At 38.5% G+C, this 20,671-nt stretch overlaps 1 protein-coding gene across 2 annotated transcripts in view; it reads right to left on the bottom strand.

Moving 5' to 3' along the window:
• The window catches only part of adcy3a (adenylate cyclase 3a), a 157,558-nt gene that overhangs the window by 35,673 nt on the left and 101,214 nt on the right, over positions 1 to 20,671 (bottom strand). For both annotated transcript variants that reach the window (XM_028796776.2, XM_028796777.2), the window contains exons 4-6: positions 7,064 to 7,175; positions 5,587 to 5,714; positions 1,935 to 2,093 (exon numbers count right to left, since the gene is read on the bottom strand). In XM_028796776.2, the coding sequence (XP_028652609.1) occupies positions 1,935 to 2,093; positions 5,587 to 5,714; positions 7,064 to 7,175 (399 nt within the window). The remainder of the gene's footprint in view (positions 1 to 1,934; positions 2,094 to 5,586; positions 5,715 to 7,063; positions 7,176 to 20,671) is intronic.

Below are 20,671 nucleotides of genomic sequence, written 5' to 3'. Positions count from 1 at the left end.
GTGTCAATGAAAAAAAAAGCAGGACAAAGCGAGGTCAGAATAAAAGACAAAAAGTAAAAAACAAAGTAAAACGTCATAAAGAGGTTAAAAAACAAGGAGGCCAAACACATGCAGAGCTTTCAAAAGACTCAAAAAAAAAACGTATGCGCGAAGTACATGCAGAGTAAGATACAGAATATGAAAGCAGAAAAAACAAAAGTGTCAAAACAAAGAAAGTAAACATCACATTAGCGCAAACAGAGAAATAACGAAAAGGCAAATAGAGATCGAACGTATAGATATAGGTGATATGTCAGAAGTATGTAAATATTGTAAGGTTTTGAAGTTTAAGTCAGAGAATTTCAAAAACAGGGTTTACCTCACATGCATTTATTGGTTACTTTGCAAAAAAAATTATTAACTGCTGATGATGTAGATTGTTTTGTCTTTGCTGAAATACCAAACAGAGAAACCTATGCTGAATTATGGTACAAAGTCATTAAACGGACCTCATTTAAAAGATTCAGAATGTTGGGACTCGAAAGATTCCAAATATTGTTTTTACCGAAGTTCTGAAATAAAAGTGAAACTAATGAAATAACAACAATTCAAAGAAAAAAAAAAATCTTAAAAGTGTGTACTGTATCTGGAAAACCAAACACGGGGGTTGGTGAGCAAAGCGAGCAGGGGGCAAAGCCCCCTAGTGTAAATTAAAAAAAAAACTGTTTTCTTTCAGACATCTGCAGTACTCCTCAATAATCTTAGGTTGGTTTCATTGTGTTAGATTGTATCGTGGGGTAGTTTGGTAAGTTTCAGATACAAACAGGGCAAGATAATTTAACTAGAATATGCTTCTTTCAATAAAGAGCTCACATGGGCAGTGCCTAAAACTGAGTACTTTAGTATTCCTCATAAAATCTGGGTAATAGTGTTCTGATCTTTGTATGATTTTTTTTCTGTCATTTCTTCACTATAATCTTCTGATATTTCAGAACATTTCTGTTTTAGTTGTTATAAAAATATTTTTTTAACAAGGTTTCAATGAGCCATTTATTCATTACATTGCACTTTTTCTGTCTCTGAGACACATACTTGCAATTTATGTTTAACTGTTTTTTAGGGTGAGCTTGCTTCTCACTTACAAGATGACCAACAGACCATGTGCAGTGGGGAAAAACTGACACGATAAAAGCATCTGAATTTCACATACACAGTTTCTAAAAATTATGGGAGAGTCCATTTTAAATTGGACCAAGACCTTCCTTTTTGGGTAAATCAGTGTTTGCATATTTAATGCACAACCAAGTTTACATGGTGGTTTGACATCTGACAAAATGACCTGAGCACAGACGTTATACAGACCTAAGCTTCTTCAGATGCTTTCAAAAGAAATGCTACTGCAATTATCATATTCTTTACATCTTTGGTGAGATTTTCATTTAATATTTACGTATTTTATTTCAAACAATAATTTTAAAAATTTTATATTAATTACAATGTGGCAGACATATTTGTTTTTGCTGGATGGATATATACCATTTTCAGTATAGATGAGCTTTTAATTTTTATTCCAATCAATATTAATACACAGAGGAAGAAGTTAAATAAATGCCATAAATGGATTTCAATTACAAAAGCTGAACTAAGCAATAAGGTTTTGATTGCAATATTTTCCACAACTCTTTAGGAATAGACTCTACAATGTAAAGTACTATTAGTTTGCAGTAGATGTACATCTATAATATAGTATCATTTATATTTAGTTGATTGTAAGTCTAAGATTGTTATGAAAAAATGTGCAAAGCAAAATGTAAAGCAAAATGTAATTAAAGAAGTAAAGTTATTTGAAGCTGAAATTAACCAAGCATAAGACTTAAAGTATACATTTGCAGGCAATCACACATAAAAGAAAATTTCTACAAACATGATTTATAGTAGAGAAGAGGAGCAATTACCCTGGCAGTCCCCCTGCCTCCATTTTATTTGCAACTGTAACATCAGTTGACCAGACATCATACTGCCATCGTTTTTGGCCGAGGACTCCTCCCAGCACAGTTCCAGTATGAACTCCCACACGCATATCCACTTCTGTTTTCGTCTTCTCGCGTACATATCTATAAATGATACACATAACTTAGCCATGTTCAGTGGGAAATACACAAATGCTTTATTTCAGCTGTTATTTGTACTTGTAAACACTCAAATTGTTTTTTTTGTCCTATAGGGAACATATAACAAATTTAAAAAAATTAACATAAATCAAACAGTTGATAACAATTTGTGAATCAATTGCACCTCAATGAAATATTCTACAAACAAAAATACTAAAAAGGTTAGTGCAATTGCAGGAATCTGAACCCTCCAATAAATCAAAATCGTGGTCAGGTTAAATTTTATCATCTCCGAAATGGCTCAATTATTCATGTGCATTACAAGTGAACTATGTAAAATATTGTGAAAAAGAGAGAAAAAGAGAATGCTCTCTTATACTGTAAATATGCAATACATTATTTTACGGTTCAATTGAGCTACTTTGAATATGAAATATCCTAATCTCCTGTATCTCATTTCTTTTACTCTGTATGTTGTGATTCTACTGCTTGCTGATATATAAAAATAATATACAGTAAATTAGTGTGTAAATGGAGATAAGAAAAGTTGCATGTTTGTGAGTCTACATGTACTTGCTCTGGTTTCCTTTCCAGATTTATAGATTTATTCAGAACTTGGCCAATAAGAAATTTGAAACGACTGATTGAATTCCATTTAAATTCAGCAGCAACTTCTTTAAGAGTGTCTTTAATAATATACTAGATGACACAAGTAGACAAATACCAAATCTAGCAGCATCACATAATTTCCCTGTCTGCCTGTTGCTTTGCTAAATTTTATTTGATAACAGAACAGTTCTTTGATTTCCAAAATGAACTGCTACCCATCTTTCTGACCCAATTCCTACCATCTTGCTGAAAAACAAGAGTTGCATTGTCATTACTACACACAATCAATATCCATCCATCCATCCAATTTCCAACATGCTGAATCCGAACATATGGAGGCTGGAGCCAATCCCAGCTAACACAGGGCACAAGGCAGGAACCAATCCCGGGTAGAGTGCCAACCCACCGCAGACAAACAATATCTCATTCATAAATAGCATCGTTCAAGATTTCTCCAATTAGTCATTGCTGGACTAATCCAAATGTTCTTAAGAATTATAGAAAAATTTCCAATTTACCTTTTGTTTCTAATATTTAAAAAAAACTGTAACAACACAACTTCATCTGTCTCAAGCAGAAGTGACTATTGTAATGCATAATTGCCAAGCTGTTTGAATCGTAAACTTGATATTCTATAGATAATTTACATTATGCTAGTAGGCATCATAACAAGAACATAGAAGTATGCCCGTATAACACCAAATCTTAAAACACTCCAATGACTACTCATTAAATTCACAGATGATTTAAAACTTTTCCTTCCCACGTATAAAGTCATAAATGGTTTAGGCCAAATCTTGCCTTACTAGTGTCTATGATCAATTGCATACTCTGCAAACCCAACATGCAGGCTTCTTTAAAATCTGTATAATAAATAAAACTAGTATAGGAAGTACAGCCATAAGCTATTGGGTATCCATGCCTTGGACTGATCTACGTAACCCTAACAAAATTAGACACCATTTCAGCAATTAAATCAAGATTGAAGAAATCTTTTTTAATGTTCCATAATCAGGTTCTTTCTTATCGCTCTCTTATATTGTGTTTAATTATAACAATTGCTTTATTTTGCCACTAAGTCAAAATTATGTATTGTAGCATATTATAATAGACAACATGGGTTGGCTGGCATCTCCACCACAAAGGGTATGGATGAACGGTCATCCTGACAATGTTGCCTAGTTGTACCTTTCCCAGTTGGGAGGCCATTATAATGGATGGACAAAGGAAAACTGTTTCCACGGCCATATGCTCCCCCAGTTCACTGGGCGGCAACATCTCTCTGGTATGCTTCTTGTTTGGATACCCGCAGGGCTGCAAAAGAGTTGTAGTTTTCATGGGCAACCCTGTTGGGGTCTATGGCTGTCGCTAGGGGAAGCTGCTGGAGGCAGGCTATCTTGTCACAGAGAGCTTTCACCTGACCTGGAAGTGCTTCCTGGATGCAATGTGATGTTTGTACTTTGTGGCAGATGGCTGGAGGTCCTGCCCAGCCAGGTCACCTGGAGGGGCTGTGAGAGGAGCAATACCTTCCCCGGGCCACAAGAGGGCAGCCGCACTGGTCTGCGTGGGGACCGCAGGAGCAGAGCTTGGAAGCTCATCCCAGTTGGGGTCCGTGGTCACCGCCAGGGGGTGCCTGGATAGTTATGGAGCCCTGGAACGCAGCGCTTCCACCACACCAGGAAGTGCTGCCGGAAGAAGAATCCAGGTATGCCCGGAGTGCTTCTGGGTGCAAGAGCAGCACTTCCACCACACCAGGAAGTGCTGTTGGGAGAAGATTAGGAAGCACCTGGAGCACATCCAGAGGAAGTATAAAAGAGGCCGCCTCACTCAGCAAGGGAGCCAGAGTCAGGTGGAAGTGAACGAGAGCTTGCCTGGGAGGAGTTAGAGGCGATAGAGAAGAAGAAGAGTCTAAAGGACTGAGTTGGTGGTTGGTGCACGTATCGTTGGTGTTATTGTGAGTTGCACAAATAAAACGTGTGTGTTTTATGACATTCTGTGTCTGCCTGTGTGTGTCGGGTTGGAGCATTTTCCACAACTTCCAGGTCCAGTATAAAGGAAGCTGATATGCTTCATCCACATGAGCTAGAGTTGGGTGGAAGAGGACAAAGCTTGCCTGGGAGGAGTGGAGGAAAAGGAAAGATGAGAGTGGTACTTGTGGTGTGGTTATTTTTACGAAGAAGTCTTTTGTTAAGGTAATTTATTATAATAAACTTTTAATTTGAACCGGGGAGTTGAGTGTAAGTTTTGAGGAGCTGTAACACACCCCACCCCTATTGGTCACAATATAATCAACTGGTTTTCACATGTCCTCTATCAAAATTATTATTTGCTTACAATGAACTTTTAGAATGTGGCTAACAATTGAAACATGAATTTAAAATCACTCTTCACATATACACATTTGTATCTAAAGTACATTTTTTAAATTTAGTGTTAATTCATTACTCAGTTATCCCATTGTATATATTGTTATTTTAAATTAAATAATAATACACTAATATCCATGTGTTATTCAGTTTTGAGAGTTTGAGAATCATTCATTTGTATTCATGTTAGAAAACTTTAACTGTAAATATGACCTTAAAATTCCAACATTACAGCTTTGTATAAAACTCGTCAAAAAATTGCTTATACCAGACCCTCACAATCCTTCTGTTTGTAAATTCACAATTTATTATTTGTCATGATACAGTAAAATCCCATCTTCATTAATAATGCAAAATTAAAATTTCACTTTTTCTAAAGGTTTACAAAGTAACACACTGAATCTATTTAGATGTATATAAATTGTTTGATACATGGGAGAAAGACTACCTGAAAAGTGAGAAAGAAAAATGAGGGGCATTAACAACTCATATTCAAAGTGGATTACAAAGGGAATACTCACGATATAGCCTCAACCATGGCCAACCCCATCATAATGGAACATGCAGCATGGTCATCCCGGTAGTCAGGTAGACCACAAATGCAATAGTAACAATCCCCAAGGATTTTGATACGCAGCTGGTGATATTTCTGAAAAAGAAAGAACAAAGGTATCAAGAAAAGATTTTTGTGTGCAACTACCCACTAATAAGAGTCCTTTACAAGCTACAAGCGAGTGTGTATCAAAAGAAATCTTTGCAAGTCTGTGAACTATTACATAATTTCACATCAAAAACATATACCATTTTTGGAAAACATTTAGCAAGGAAAAGATTGTATAAGATTGGGGACTGAGGTGACACATATGGCAGTGAAATAACAGCATCAACACAGCAGCTCAAATATGTATAAAGCAAGTAAAATTTTCAGGTATGTGGTTTTATCAAGAATTTTTCATGTAAGAAAACAGTGTGCATTTAGTGATCCAGTTACAGAACAAGCCAGAGTGCTTGTAGAAGAATAGTCAAATGACTATCCTTCCTACTGTACACAGTGTGCTATAGAAATATTCTTGATACTGAAGACAAAGTCCTACTGTTGAACTGGTTATAAATTTAATATCCTTTAATATAGTGAACATTGTTTAAATTTCTTTGTAATAACCAGTGATGCTCCTTCTGACTTGGACATGGAACAACATATAAGCAAATTCTCCACAAATACATTTTCTAACCATTTAATTTTTAAAAGAATATTCCATTAATGCTGCTCTGCAGCCTCACATTCAACTTCTAAACGATATTTCTCAGTGATTTCTAAGGGACTCAGAATCAATGTGAGCACTATGTGAAGAATGAAATGATAATACACTGTTGGATAGATATAACCAAAGCTAATCGAATATCCAGACAATGTCTGACAGACAGTCAAACAGAACGAAAGAAAGAAAGAAAGCAAGCAAGAAAGAAAGAAAGCAAGAAAGAAAGAAAACTTTGGTTGTTCGAGGCTTGTGGAATTTTGCAATAGACCCACAGAGGATCCACTCAGAAACAGGAAAGATGTGCAGACTCCATTAAGAACACATCAGAGTTCAAATCTTAACCAAGATCCCATGTGTGTTGTATTTTAAACATGTTAACCCTTTTTCAGCAGCAGCAACAGCCTTCCCCAACAGCAAACAGTATGTTAGGCTGGAAGTAACCAAGGATGGCATACTACTCAATCACTTGGCATAACCATGCACGAATCCATGCTAGGGACTGATTAACCCATCATAATTTTCATTTGGATTGAACAATAAAGCTGGGTTACTTGGAGAAAACCCACAAGGAGATTACAGAGTTTATGAAATGTCATTGTCAGAAGTTTCTAACAGTGAGGCAGTGGTGCTAAACACTCCATCACAATGACACCTACAAATTTTAAATAATAAGTTCTGGATGGAGAAATACTATTCAACTGCAAAATTTGTTAAGTGGAGTAAGTTCCCTGTAACTTACTGCTGCCAATTTATCAAAGCGAGCAAAGAGTTCATTCAGAAGCTTGACCAGTTCTTGAGCACTGCAAGTGGAGGACAGTTGAGTAAATCCAACAATGTCAGCAAACAGGATGCTGTGAAGACAGAGTAGAGTTGATAGGTTTAGTTGGCAAGTGATATAAAATCATACAGCAGTTCTTGCAAAATCATAGAGATACGGATCAAATAACTATACTCAATATCCATCCATCCATCCATTATCCAACCCGCTTATATCCTAACACAAGGTCACAAGGATCTGCTGGAGCCAATCCCAGCCAACACAAGGCGCAAGGCAGGAACAAATCCCTGGGCAGGGCGCCAGCCTACCACAGACTATACTCAATATTTTCAAGATACAGTATATGGATAGAGGTAGCAATGTCCCACAGGGAGAACCAAATGAGGTCAAAGGTGAGTTCCACAGTGTAATGTTTGTGGGAAAGTTTTGACTTGGGCATTTACAGTGCATCCGGAAAGTATTCACAGCGCATCACTTTTTCCACATTTTGTTATGTTACAGCCTTATTCCAAAATGGATTAAATTCATTTTTTTCCCCTCAGAATTCTACACACAACACCCCATAATGACAACGTGAAAAAAGTTTACTTGAGATTTTTGCAAATTTATTAAAAATAAAAAAATTGAGAAAGCACATAATAAGTATTCACAGGCTTTGCCATATGAAGCTCAAAATTGAGCTCAGTGTACATTCTGTTTCCCCTGATCATCCTTGAGATGTTTCTGCAGCTTAATTGGAGTCCACCTGTGGTAAATTCAGTTGATTGGACATGATTTGGAAAGGCACACACCTGTCTATATAAGGTCCCACAGTTGACAGTTCATGTCAGAGCCCAAACCAAGCATGAAGTCAAAGGAATTGTCTCAAGGCACAAATCTAGAGAAGGTTACAGAAAAATTTCTGCTGCTTTGAAGGTCCCAATGAGAACAGTGGCCTCCATCATCCGTAAGTGGAAGAAGTTCGAAACCACCAGGACTCTTCCTAGAGCTGGCCGGCCATCTAAACTGAGCGATCAGGGGAGAAGGGCCTTAGTCAGGGAGGTGACCAAGAACCTGATGGTCACTCTGTCAGAGCTCCAGAGGTCCTCTGTGGAGAGAGGAGAACCTTCCAGAAGGACAACCATCTCTGCAGCAATCCACCAATCAGGCCTGTATGGTAGAGTGGACAGACGGAAGCCACTTCTTAGTAAAAGGCACATGGCAGCCCGCCTGGAGTTTGCCAAAAGGCACCTGAAGGACTCTCAGACCATGAGAAAGAAAATTCTCTGGTCTGATGAGACAAAGACTGAACTCTTTGGTGTGAATGCCAGGCGTCATGTTTGGAGGAAACCAGGCACTGCTCATCACCAGGCCAATACCATCCCTACAGTGAAGCATGGTGGTGGCAGCATCATGCTGTGGGGATGTTTTTCAGCAGCAGGGACTGGGAGACTAGTCAGGATAAAGGGAAAGATGACTGCAGCAATGTACAGAGACGTCCTGGATGAAAACCTGCTCCAGAGCGCTCTTGACCTCAGACTGGGGTGACGGTTCATCTTTCAGCAGGACCACGACCCTAAGCACACAGCCAAGATATCAAAGGAGTGGCTTCAGGATAACTCTGCGAATGTCCTTGAGTGGCCCAGCCAGAGCCCAGACCTGAATCCGATTGAACATCTCTGGAGAGATCTATATGCACTGACGCTTCCCATCCAACCTGATGGAGCTTGAGAGGTGCTGCAAAGAGGAATGGGCGAAACTGGCCAAGGACAGGTGTACCAAGCTTATGGCATCATATTCAAAAAGACTTGAGGCTGTAATTGCTGCCAAAGGTGCATCGACAAAGTATTCAGCAAAGGCTGTGAATACTAATGTACATGTGATTTCTCAGTTTTTTTATTTTTAATAAATTTGCAAAAATCTCAAGTAAACTTTTTTCATGTTGTCATTATGGGGTGTTGTGTGTAGAATTCTGAGGAAAAAAATGAATTTAATCCATTTTGGAATAAGGCTGTAACATAACAAAATGTGGAAAAAGTGATGCGCTGTGAATACTTTCCGGATGCACTGTATAACTGCCTTACTTGTTTTGTAAAGTCTGTCTAATTCACATATGCTTCGTAATAGTAAATTATTACAGAATCATTGGACAAAAAGCAGAGATCAGCACTTTGTAGGGAACCAGTCTATGGCAGGACAGAATTTCCATAAAAACAATGCTCAGTCATAAATGGCTAATTAAGAGCTACCACCTGACCTAACCTGCATATTTGTATATCAAAGATGCACAAACTCCACACAAACATTGACTGGCTGATTCGAACATAGTCGCCTGGGGCTGTTTGGCTGCACCTCAGTCAATTGCGCCACCCTAAAGATTAATAGAACTTGAGCAACATGTAGTAAGTAAGTAAAAATAACATGATACTTAGAGTTAGATTATTTGCACTTAACTATATTACACTTAACTTTTTGCCCATGATAGAGGAACAGTATACAATTCAAGATTATGTTAGTAAGCTAAACATCCCTCTAGTAGTGCGAGTGAGCATACCATATGAGGGTCTTAGCATTATACAGCATTTGTCTTATATTTAGAAGATTCTAGAACATGGGACCCCTTGCAAGAACTGGCCAACAGTAGGGTTTACAGTATAATTGCAGGGCAAAAATAATTACAAATTATAAAAGAAATGTCAGGAAAAAGCTAAAGAATACTAAAATGCAAAAATTTAGCCTAAAGTACATTCAGTATTTTAGTAGTAGTAGAACAGCAAAGGTGGTAATAAAAAGTGCTAAAGCAGTATAAGGAGAGAAAAAAAAAATAGTATATTGATAAAGAAAAAAGCCAAACTCCAAAAAACAGTTAATGTGAAGCTTTCACTGATGAAGAGGTGTTATGTTATTTACAGAGTAAGATCATGTTGAACAATAGGTCATTGACAGCAGAAGTTGCTGCTACTCCTGGATTTGCTGCTGACTTACTTCTAATGCAGCCAGAACACACTCTGGTTCTGCACTGCTCTGAACGAAATAAAGCAGATTCAGAAAGATGGGATTTTCACTAAACACAAACTTTAACTTACACAACATTATAGTAAGTAAGATCATTCAGGCTTTATTTCAGTCTTTTACAATAAAAGCTGATAACAAATGTGAATGAATTGCTTTTAAAATAGAATTTTATTGTCTACTAGTACAAATTCAATCAAACCTTTAGAATAAATACTTCAAAGAGAGGCTATAAATACTTCATGAGAGGCTATAGCTTAATTCTGACAGAATTAGCTATTAGGCAGACACTAGTCCTGGACAGGCCAAATCCTACTAGAAGGTTTATGTTTATTAACTTTCTTGTAAGGAAAAGGAAGCACTGTGTGAGAAAACATGTTATAAAAAAAACAAAAACTTCCAATATAAATATGTGTGATGTGAGTACTGAATGTCACAGGGTTGCGTAGGGTAATAAAAAAAAGAACTCAACCAGGTAGGTAGAGATTTTTCATTCAAATGTTAATTTGCATTTTCCTAATCAAGTTTCAGAAGTGAAACAGGAAGCTAAATACGAGAACAAGTGATACATTTTATAAACTGTTTATATAAGACAGTTTATAAAATCTCTGCTTAAATTAAATAAAATGTGTAATTTAAATACAGTACAGGCTAGCTACTATTTTAATGTGAGTTTTTATATTTTTTGCTCTTATGTATTTAACGCAATATTCGATTTTTTAGCCTCACCTAGACTGAATTGTATAGTTGATTTCCCTGATTATAAGAAACATAACCACTCAGTTTGTCAAGCCTGTCTGAGGCGTCACCTCAGGTGCTGACGTGCAAGGTTCAATCCCCACAAGGGGAAGCAACAGTGCGTACACCTAATGGGCCCCAAATAGGGCAAAACACACACACACACATACATATACATATGTGTGTGTCTGTGTGTGTGTGTGTGTGTATGTATATATATATATATATATATATATATATATATATATATATATATATATATATATTTTGCACACACACACTGTAGGTAGGTAAGTTGGGAGCATGTGCTGATAACACAACGCTGCACCCACCACATGTCAAATAAACACACACATACATACACACACACTGTATATACACTGCTTACTGAATAAAACTGTGTAATTTGTTGGGAACAAAATGATGTAACAGTGGTCAATGGAAACCAAACTCTTCAACCCATTGAAGGATGAATTCAACATCACACTGAAAATCAAAGTCAACAATTAAAATCACAGGTTGAATTTCATCACGGCAACTTATAATGTGACTCAGTATTGCATATGGACCCCACGTGCCAATATGCACTCCCAACAACATCTGGGCATGCTACTGATGAGATGACAGATGGGTTTCCTGGGGGATGTACTCCCAGATCTGGAACAGGGCATCAATGAGCTCCTCGATCGTCTGTGGCACTACATCGTGGTGTTGGATGCGCTGATACATAACTGGATTCAGGTCTGGCGAATGTGTGGGCCAATCAATGGCATCAATGCCTTCTTCATCCAGGATCTGCCTACACACTCTGGCAATGTGAGGTTGGGCATTGTCCTGCACCAGGAGGAACCCAGGGTCCACTGCATCAGCCTAAGATCTGAAGATGACTCTGAGGATTTCATCCCGGTACCTAACAGCAGTCAGGGTATCGTAGCCTAGCACATGGTTGTATGTGCGATCCTCCAAGGATATATGCCTACTCAGTTCATCACTGACCCACCGTCAGACTGATCATGCAGGCTGCATTACATTCACCACAGTGTCTGCAGACAATTTCATGTCTTTCACGTGTGCTCAGTGTGAACCTACTCTCATCTATGAAGAGAACAGGCAGAGCTGCCAATTGTGGTATTCTCTGGCGAATGCCAGTTGAGCTGCATGGTGAGGAGCTGTGAGCACAAGTCCCACTAGAGGACGTAAGATCCTCATACCACCTTCATGGAGTCTTGTTTCTGATAGTTTGGTCAGAAACAGGCATACCAGTATCCAGCAGAAGGTCATTTTGTGGGGCTTTAGCAGTGCTAATTTCCGTTCTTCCTCACACAAAGGAACATACATTGATCCTGCTACTGGGTTGATGCCTTCCTACAACACTATCCAGTTCTCCTTACTGTATATAATGGCTTGTCTCCTAGTATCTCCTCCATGCTCTTGAGACTATGCAAGGAGACATAGAAAACCTTCTTGCGATGGCATGTATGGATAAGCCATCCTGGAGGAGATGGACTACCTGAGCAACCTGAATCGGCTGGAGGTACTGCCTCATGTTACAAGTACTGACAAGGACACTAGCAAAACGCAAAACTGGAGAAGAATCAGTCAAGAGGGATAAGGAGAGAGCAATTGTTTGTGGCCACCACCTGCAAAACCATTCCCTTTTTGGTGGCAGTCTTGCTGTTGCCTCTCCAGTGCACCTGATGTCACTTTAACTTGCACCAAAGCAGGTGAAGTTGATATAAATATATAATTTTAGAACATTAGAACAATCTAGAGTAGAACAGGCCATTTAGCTCAACAAAATTCTCCAGTTCTATCTACTTATTTCTTCCAAAAAAACATCAAGTCTAGTTTTGAAAGTCCTTAAAGTCTTACTGTCTGCCACGCTACTTGGTAGGTTATTCCAAGTGTCTATCGTTCTTTGTGTAAAGAAAAAATTCCTAATCTTTGTGTGAAATTTACCCTTAACAAGTTTCCAACTGTGTCCCCATGTTCTTGATGAATTCATTTTAAAATAACAGTCTCAATCCACTGTACTAATTCCCTTCATAATTTTAAACACTTCAATCATGTCACCTCTTAATCCTCTTTTGCTTAAACTGAAAAGGCCGAGCTCTTTTAATCTTTCCTCATATTTCATCCCCTGTAGCCCTGGAATAAGCCTAGTCATTCTTCTCTGGACCTTTTCTAGCACTGCTATGTCCTTTTGGTAGCCTGGAGATCAAAACTGCACACAGTACAGTGATCCCTCGCTATATCGCGCTTCGCCTTTCGCGGCTTCACTCCATCGCGGATTTTATATGTAAGCATATTTAAATATATATCGCGGATTTTTCGCTGCTTCGCGGGTTTCTGCGGACAATGGGTCTTTTAATTTATGGTACATGCTTCCTCAGTTGGTTTGCCCAGTTGATTTCATACAAAGGATGCTATTGGCAGATGGCTGAGAAGCTACCCAACTTACTTTCTCTCTCTCTCTCTCTCTTGCGCTGACGTAGGGGGGTGTGAGCAGGGGGGCTGTGTGCAGCTGCTTCCTGAAGGACATGCTGCACGTTGCTTCGCATACTTAAAAGCTCAAAGGGCACGTATTGATTTTTGACTTTGTTTTTCTGTGGCTCTCTCTCTCTCTCTTCCTGCTCCTGACAGAGGGGGTGTGAGCTGCCGCCTTCAACAGCTTTGTACCGGCGGTGCTTCGCATACTTAAAAGCCAAAAAGCCCTATTGATTTTTTTTTTGACTGCTTGCTTTGCACTCCTTTGAAAAGGAAGATATGTTTGCATTCTTTTAATTGTGAGACAGAACTGTCATCTCTGTCTTGTCATGGAGCACAGTTTAAACTTTTGAAAAAGAGACAAATGTTTGTTTGCAGTGTTTGAATAACGTTCCTGTCTCTCTACAACCTCCTGTGTTTCTGCGCAAATCTGTGACCCAAGCATGACATTCTAAAAATAACCATATAAACATATGGTTTCTACTTCGCGGATTTTCCTATTTCGCGGGTGGCTCTGGAAAGCAACCCCCGCGATGGAGGAGGGATTACTGTACTCCAGATGAGGCCTCACCAGTGTGTTATAAAGCTTGAGCATAACCCCCTTTGCTCTTGTACTTCACACATTGTGCTATATAACCTAACATTCTGTTTGTGTTCTTAACGGCTTCTGAACACTATCGGGAAGTCGATAACCTAGAGTCCACTATGACTCCTAAATCCTTCTCATAAGGTGTACTCTCAATTTTCAGGCCGCCCATTGTGTATTCAAACCTAAGATTTTTACTTCCTATGTGTAATAATTTACACATTTCCTGACATTCAATTTCATCTGCCACAAATCTGCCCAAGCCTATGTGCTATCCAAGTCCTTCTGTAATGATATCATGGATTCCAAATTATATGCTAATCCACCTATCTTGTTATCATCAGCAAACTTAACCAGCTTGTTACTTACATTCCTATCTAAATCATTTATTTATATTAAAAATAGCAGCGGCCCTAGAGCTGGCCCCTGTGGAACACCACTCTTAACATTGGCCAATTCTGCTAAGGTTCCTCACACCATCACCATTTGTTTCCTGTGTCTGAGCCAATTCTGCACCCATCTAAAAACATCACTCTGAACTCCCACTTCTTTTAGTTTGATGCCCAACCTCTCATGTGGCACCTTAAGACCTTAACAAATGATTTCTGAAAGTCAGGATAAATAATATCACATGCTCCACTTTGATCATATCCTTTTGTTGCCTCCTCTTAGAATTCCAGCATGTTAGTAAAACACGACCTCTCTCTTCTGAACCCATGCTGACTGTTCAGAAAAACTCCTGTTCTTGCCAAATGTTGCTCAATCTTATCCTTAATAATTCCTTCCATTAATTTTCCTGTGATGCATGTTAAGCTTACTGGTCTAAAGTTTCTTAGATCTGCCCTGTCAACCTTTTTATATAATGGAATGATTTTTACCATTTTCCAGTCCTTCGGAATCTCTCCAGTGCGCAGTGACTTCCTAACAATATGTGTCTTCTTCACCTTATCTGCTATATTCCTCTCCAACTATCTTTTAGCCTCCCTAATATTCTTTTTAATGGTTGCCCTCATGTTCTCATATGCTTTATGATTCACTTTGCAGTCATTAGTCTTATATGCCTTATAAAGCAGTTTTATCCTTTGCAGCTTCTTTTTAAAATCTTTATTAATCCACAGTGGAGTTTTTAAAAATTTCCTATTAATTCCAAATTTAGGTATGCATCTGTCCTGCATTACATGTAAAGCATTTTTAAACATGTTCCACTGCTCCTCGACTGTCTCAGTCTATCCTTCTTAGACTTTGTCGCATCTGCTCAAACTTTGCCCTACCAAAGTTCAACTTAAAAATTTTAGTCTTTGCATCTGCACTCTTACAAAATACTGAGATCTGTATTATATTATGGTCACTTGACCCAAGTGGTTCAATCACCTCTACACCCTCAATTCTATCCTGATTATTACAAAATACTAAATTCAGATAAGCTTCACCCAGTGTTGGTGCTTTAACATACTTTGTTAAAAAACAGTCACTGATTACTTCTAAAAACTCCTGCTCTTGTGCTCCTCCATCTGCAATCCCAGTTAATATTTGGATAATTAAAGTCCCCCATGACTATAATATCTCCCTGTAAACTTGCCTTTTTGATATTACTAAAAAGATGTGTGTTGAAATTACTGTCTGAATTAGGTGGTCTAAAACACACTTCTACAATAAGACCTCTTTCCCTAATGTTTTCTAGACGAAGCCACATGTCCTCACTAAGATGGGGCTCATCGTCCAACTGAAGAGGACTTACATTTAAATTCTGTTTGACATAAACAGCAACCCACCTCCTTTTCTGTTCTGTCTATCCTTCCTAAAAAACATGCATCCCTCTATGTTACACTCATCCCCATCTTTATATATAAATGATGATATATCCATCCATCCATTTACCAACCCGCTGAATACGAACACAGGGTCACGGGGGGTCTGCTGGAGCCAATCCCAGCCAGCACAGGAACCAATCCCGGGCAGGGTGCCAACCCACCACAGGACACACACAAACACACACTAGGGCCAATTTAGAATCGCCAATCCACCTAACCACATGTCTTTGGACTGTGGGAGGAAACCCATGCAGACACGGGGAGAACATGCAAACTCCACACAGGGAGGACCCGGGAAGCGAACCCAGGTCCCCCAACTGCGAGGCAGCAGCGCTACCCACTGCACCACCATGCTGCCCATGATGATATATATATATATATATATATATATATATAGATAGATAGATAGATAGATAGATAGATAGATAGATAGATAGATAGATAGATAGATAGATAGATAAAAAAATATACAAGTCCACAACATGCCCCACACATACATAGCTCCACAGAAGGCCACTCTGGAATCAGCCAGCAAGGTAACACACACCTTTTTGGGCTTGTGGGAAGAAAACTGGGTTTTCCTAAGGAAAACCAATGCAGACATGAGGAGACGACAGACAGGCATGATATTTTAACCCAGGACTTTCTATATGTGTTTGCTACATTACCTTATTAATGTTGTCCCCAATTACTTAAAATACTCTTTGGATATTTTAGCATTTCAGTGATTTCCATATATCTTTAGTATAATTTTGGAACTGCCTGTCTTAAAGATTTATAATTTGTTTACTATAATGAAATACTTAAAATCAATATAATATCTATAAAGATTATTTTTGCTTATGATTGCATCATGTGATTTTGGTTATTGCTAGTGCAGAAAAAGCTGATTTTTTAAACTTACAGAATATTCAGACATGTCAGAGTTAAACAAGCACTTAAGGGGTGATAAAAGGTTATTCAAGTGGAACACACTTGTAGTAATGCTCAAAAACTTGATATTGTGAAAATATGCACTTGGCCTTGTAAGTAGAGGCTTCCTGCCATGTGGGAGTTTCTTAAAGCAGGACAAACAGTATGTGTCAAATATTTTATTTAAAAATATGGCTTGAATATTTTAATGGAAAAAAGGAAAATACAGAAGTGTTTAATTTACCAGATGCAACTACCCTTCTCAAATAACTGGCCACTCTGTTAGTGTCAACATCAAATGAGGAGACAATGCTAGTTAAACTTGGGTGCAAGTGCTAATGAATCATTTATGTGTAGTTCAGAAGAAATAACACATTAGATTTAAATGACTTTGTGCAAGGCACTGGTATGGGTCACAACCCTAATGCAAGATAGTGTAGGACTGATTGGTCTTTACCCACTTTGGTTTGGTACACAAGTCACTTTCAGACCCTCTTTTCTGATGCTTAACTTCAGCTCAAGTTCTCATCACAGGGCCCCTCTTTAGAATGCAATTTCTAAGTGTCATATATATAATAAGACTGATCAATCACAAGCAAATACCACCCAGACATAAGTGCAGATCTTGATAAGATAAAGCAAGTTGACTAAGGAAGAGAAATCTATGTAAAGCAATGCATTCTTATTGTTGTAGAAGGGTGTCAACTGATCACCAACTGCTCATAGTTTTTATGTTAGGAAAAGAGCACCACAGTGTGTGACACCTCAAAGACAAACTACAGTCCGGCCCACAAACCACATGGCATTACAAAATTGAAGAAGGACAGCAGCTTGAGACCAAAGAAAGAAAAACCATATTGAACAATTTTCTAAGTGTGGCACAGAAAGCCTACCCTGAAGGAGTCAGGATAAAGCAATGATTACATCCAGAGTCAATAAGGACCAAGCCATACAGTAAGTACACCTTGATTGATTTAGAGAATTATTGACTTGAGATAAGGGCCAAATTGTGATGGCTGGACAACTGAATCAGAGCAACTCCAAAACAGCGTGTCTTGTATCAGGTTTACAGTATGCAGTGGTTAATACAGTTGTTGCCAAAATGTTTGAGAATGACACAAATATTAATTTTCACAAAGTTTGCTGCCTCAGTGTTTATGATGGCAATTTGAATATACTCCAAAATGTTATGAAGAGAGATCAGATGAATTGCAATTAATTGCAAAGTCTCTCTTTGCCATGAAAATGAACTTATTAGCAAAAAACCCATTTCCACTGCATTTCAGCCCTGCTACAAAAGGACCTGCTAACATTATTTCAGTGATCTTCTCGTTAACACAGGCGAAAGTGTTGATAACAAGGCTGGAGATCACTCTGCCATGCTGACTGAGTTAGAATAGAGAGGATCAATTGTTGTGAAGAAGGCTTCAGGGCACCCAAGAAAGTCCAGCAAGCACTAGGACCATCTCCTAAAGTTGATTCAGCTGTGGGATCGGGGTGCCACCAGTGCAGAGCTTGCTCTGGAATGGCAGAAGGCAGGTGTGAGTGCATCTGCATGGACAGTGAGGCGAAGACTTTTGGAGGATGACCTGGTGTCAAGAAGGGCAGCAAAGAAGCCACTTCTCTGCAAGAAAAACATCAAGAACAGACTGATATTGTGCAAAACGTGCAGGGACTGGACTGCTGAGGATTAGTGTAGAGTCATTTTCTCTGATGAATCCCCTTTCTGATTGTTTGAGGCAACTGGAAAAAAGATTGTCCAGAGAAGAAAAGGTGAGTGCTACCATCAGTCCTGTGTCATGCCAACAGTAAAGCATCCTGAAACCATTCATGTGTGGGGTTGCTTCTCAGCCAAGGGAGTGGGCTCACTCACAATTTTGCCTAAGAACACAACCATGAATACAGAATGGTACCAAAATATCCTCCAACAGCAACTTCTCCCAACCATCCAAGAACAGTTTGGTGAAGAACAATGTCTTTTCCAGCATGATGCAGCGCCATGCCATTAAGGCAAAAGTGATAACTAAGTGGCTCAGGGAACAAAACATCAAAATTTTGGGTCCATGGCCAGGAAACTCTACAGACCTTAATCCCATTGAGAACTTGTGGTCAATCCCCAGAAGGCAGGTGGACAAACAAAAACCCACAAGTTCTGACAAACTCCAAGCATTGATTATGCAAGAATGGAAGTTGATTGACAGCATGCCAGGGTGAATTGCAAAGGAAAAGAAGGGCCAACACTGCAAATATTGACTATTTGCATAAACTTAATGTAATTGTCAATAAAAGCCTTTGAAACTTATGAAATGCCGGTAATTATACTTCAGTATACAATAGAAAAATATGACAAAAAGATCTAAAAACACGGAAGCAGCAAACTTTGTGAAAACCAATACTTGTGTCGTTCTCAAAACCTTTGGCCACAATTATACCTACCATAAGTGGTCCAAGGAAGGGCAACTGTTGAATTGGCTATAGGAGCCCAAAGCTCACTGATGTGTGAGGGGAGAGAAGGCTAGCCTGTCTGGTTTTTCCCAAAAAAGACTTAATTGTACCACAGATTGATGAAAACGTAATGCTGGACATGAGAGAAAGGTGTCTGAACACACAATGCATCTTAGCTTGCTGTGTATAGGCTGCATACCCGCAGACCAATCAGAGTGCCCATGCTGATGCCTATCCACTGCCAAAAGCAGCTACAAATGGGCACATAACCTCAAAAACTTAAATATTCTTGGAAGTGGATGTGACCAAAGGGCTCTTTTGACACTTCATGGAGAACCACCAGTGTGCAAACTGATCTAATGACTCAGATAAAAAGTATATTAGAAAATTGATTCCCATGATGGATTATATATGTTATAAAGTAAAAAAAAAAAAAAAAAAACTTCCCCAGAACAAAGATACCAGACCCCATAATGAGACAAAGCTGGGGAATAGGAATCAAAGGCAAACATAGGGATGGGGGGCAACATGCAATGCTTATAGGTCTTACAATATGACAGGCAGGGAAATGTAATGTCTAGATCACAGTCTAAGATCCCAGTAATATTACACTATTGAGGTGAATTGGAGTTTAGTGTAATATATGAAGACAGAGAATGAGAGAAAGTCTGAGACAGAACTTAGGATGTTCCTTATAAGCTTTTAAAGGTTTAGTAATTTATAGGTGTGCATTTTTTCTTGTTCTCTATTCATTCTGTGAGAAAAATTTCTTTCCTTGAAAACAAATGCTTACACTACACCAAAAGGTGAGAAAATATGGAAAATCCTGCCACAGACAGGTTATTCCAGACACATCTTTTTTTAACTTTTACCAGCAATGCAAATTACACTAATGGGGCTGAACAAGTTCTGGTAATTTTGAAAGGTGTGCATGAAGGTGTAGAACATGTGTTTCTCTTTGACTTTCTCTTTTTAGAACTGGTAAGAACCTGCTTAACTATAAGGACTGCTCCAGAAGCAACAAAATGTTGAACCTAGGTTAAAGCTGGCAATCAGCTAGTCAATAGATAGATAGACAGATAAAAAAAACTAGCATGCTTGATGCGTGCTACACTGAACATACAGACATGTAATCTAGAACTGTATATAAAATTCAGTCAGTGGTTTTAAGCTTGTTCAGAATGGGATGACTGTTAATAAAGGCAGAGGGCAGTTAAAAACTATCTCAAACATATTCACCATTTGCTTTGATGTAGTAATCTCAGTTCTACAGATGAGTATATTTGGCGTAGTACTGCCTAAATTCAAGTAATGTAATCAAAATACTTTCCCTTCCCAAGTCCATTTTATGCAATTAATATTGTTATGTACACTACAGTGTTATAATGTCCTCTTTTTGATTTGTGTGATCACACATGTACTAGCAAAAATCTGGTTCACTTTTAATCATTTCATCTAACCACCCAATTGCAGAACCCTGCTTACTCCATCATAAATTAGCAAAGGGACAAACCCCATCCTAAGAGCAACAGACAAAAGGCCACATACACACTGACACAATAATTTTCTATATACTTAATACCATTGTTTAAATCACTG

The sequence above is a fragment of the Erpetoichthys calabaricus genome, chromosome 3 (genome assembly GCF_900747795.2).
Source record: "Erpetoichthys calabaricus chromosome 3, fErpCal1.3, whole genome shotgun sequence".
NCBI classification, from domain to species: domain Eukaryota; kingdom Metazoa; phylum Chordata; class Cladistia; order Polypteriformes; family Polypteridae; genus Erpetoichthys; species Erpetoichthys calabaricus.
Note: the sequence above shows the minus strand (reverse complement) of the source record. Positions and strands in the feature narration are given on the sequence as shown.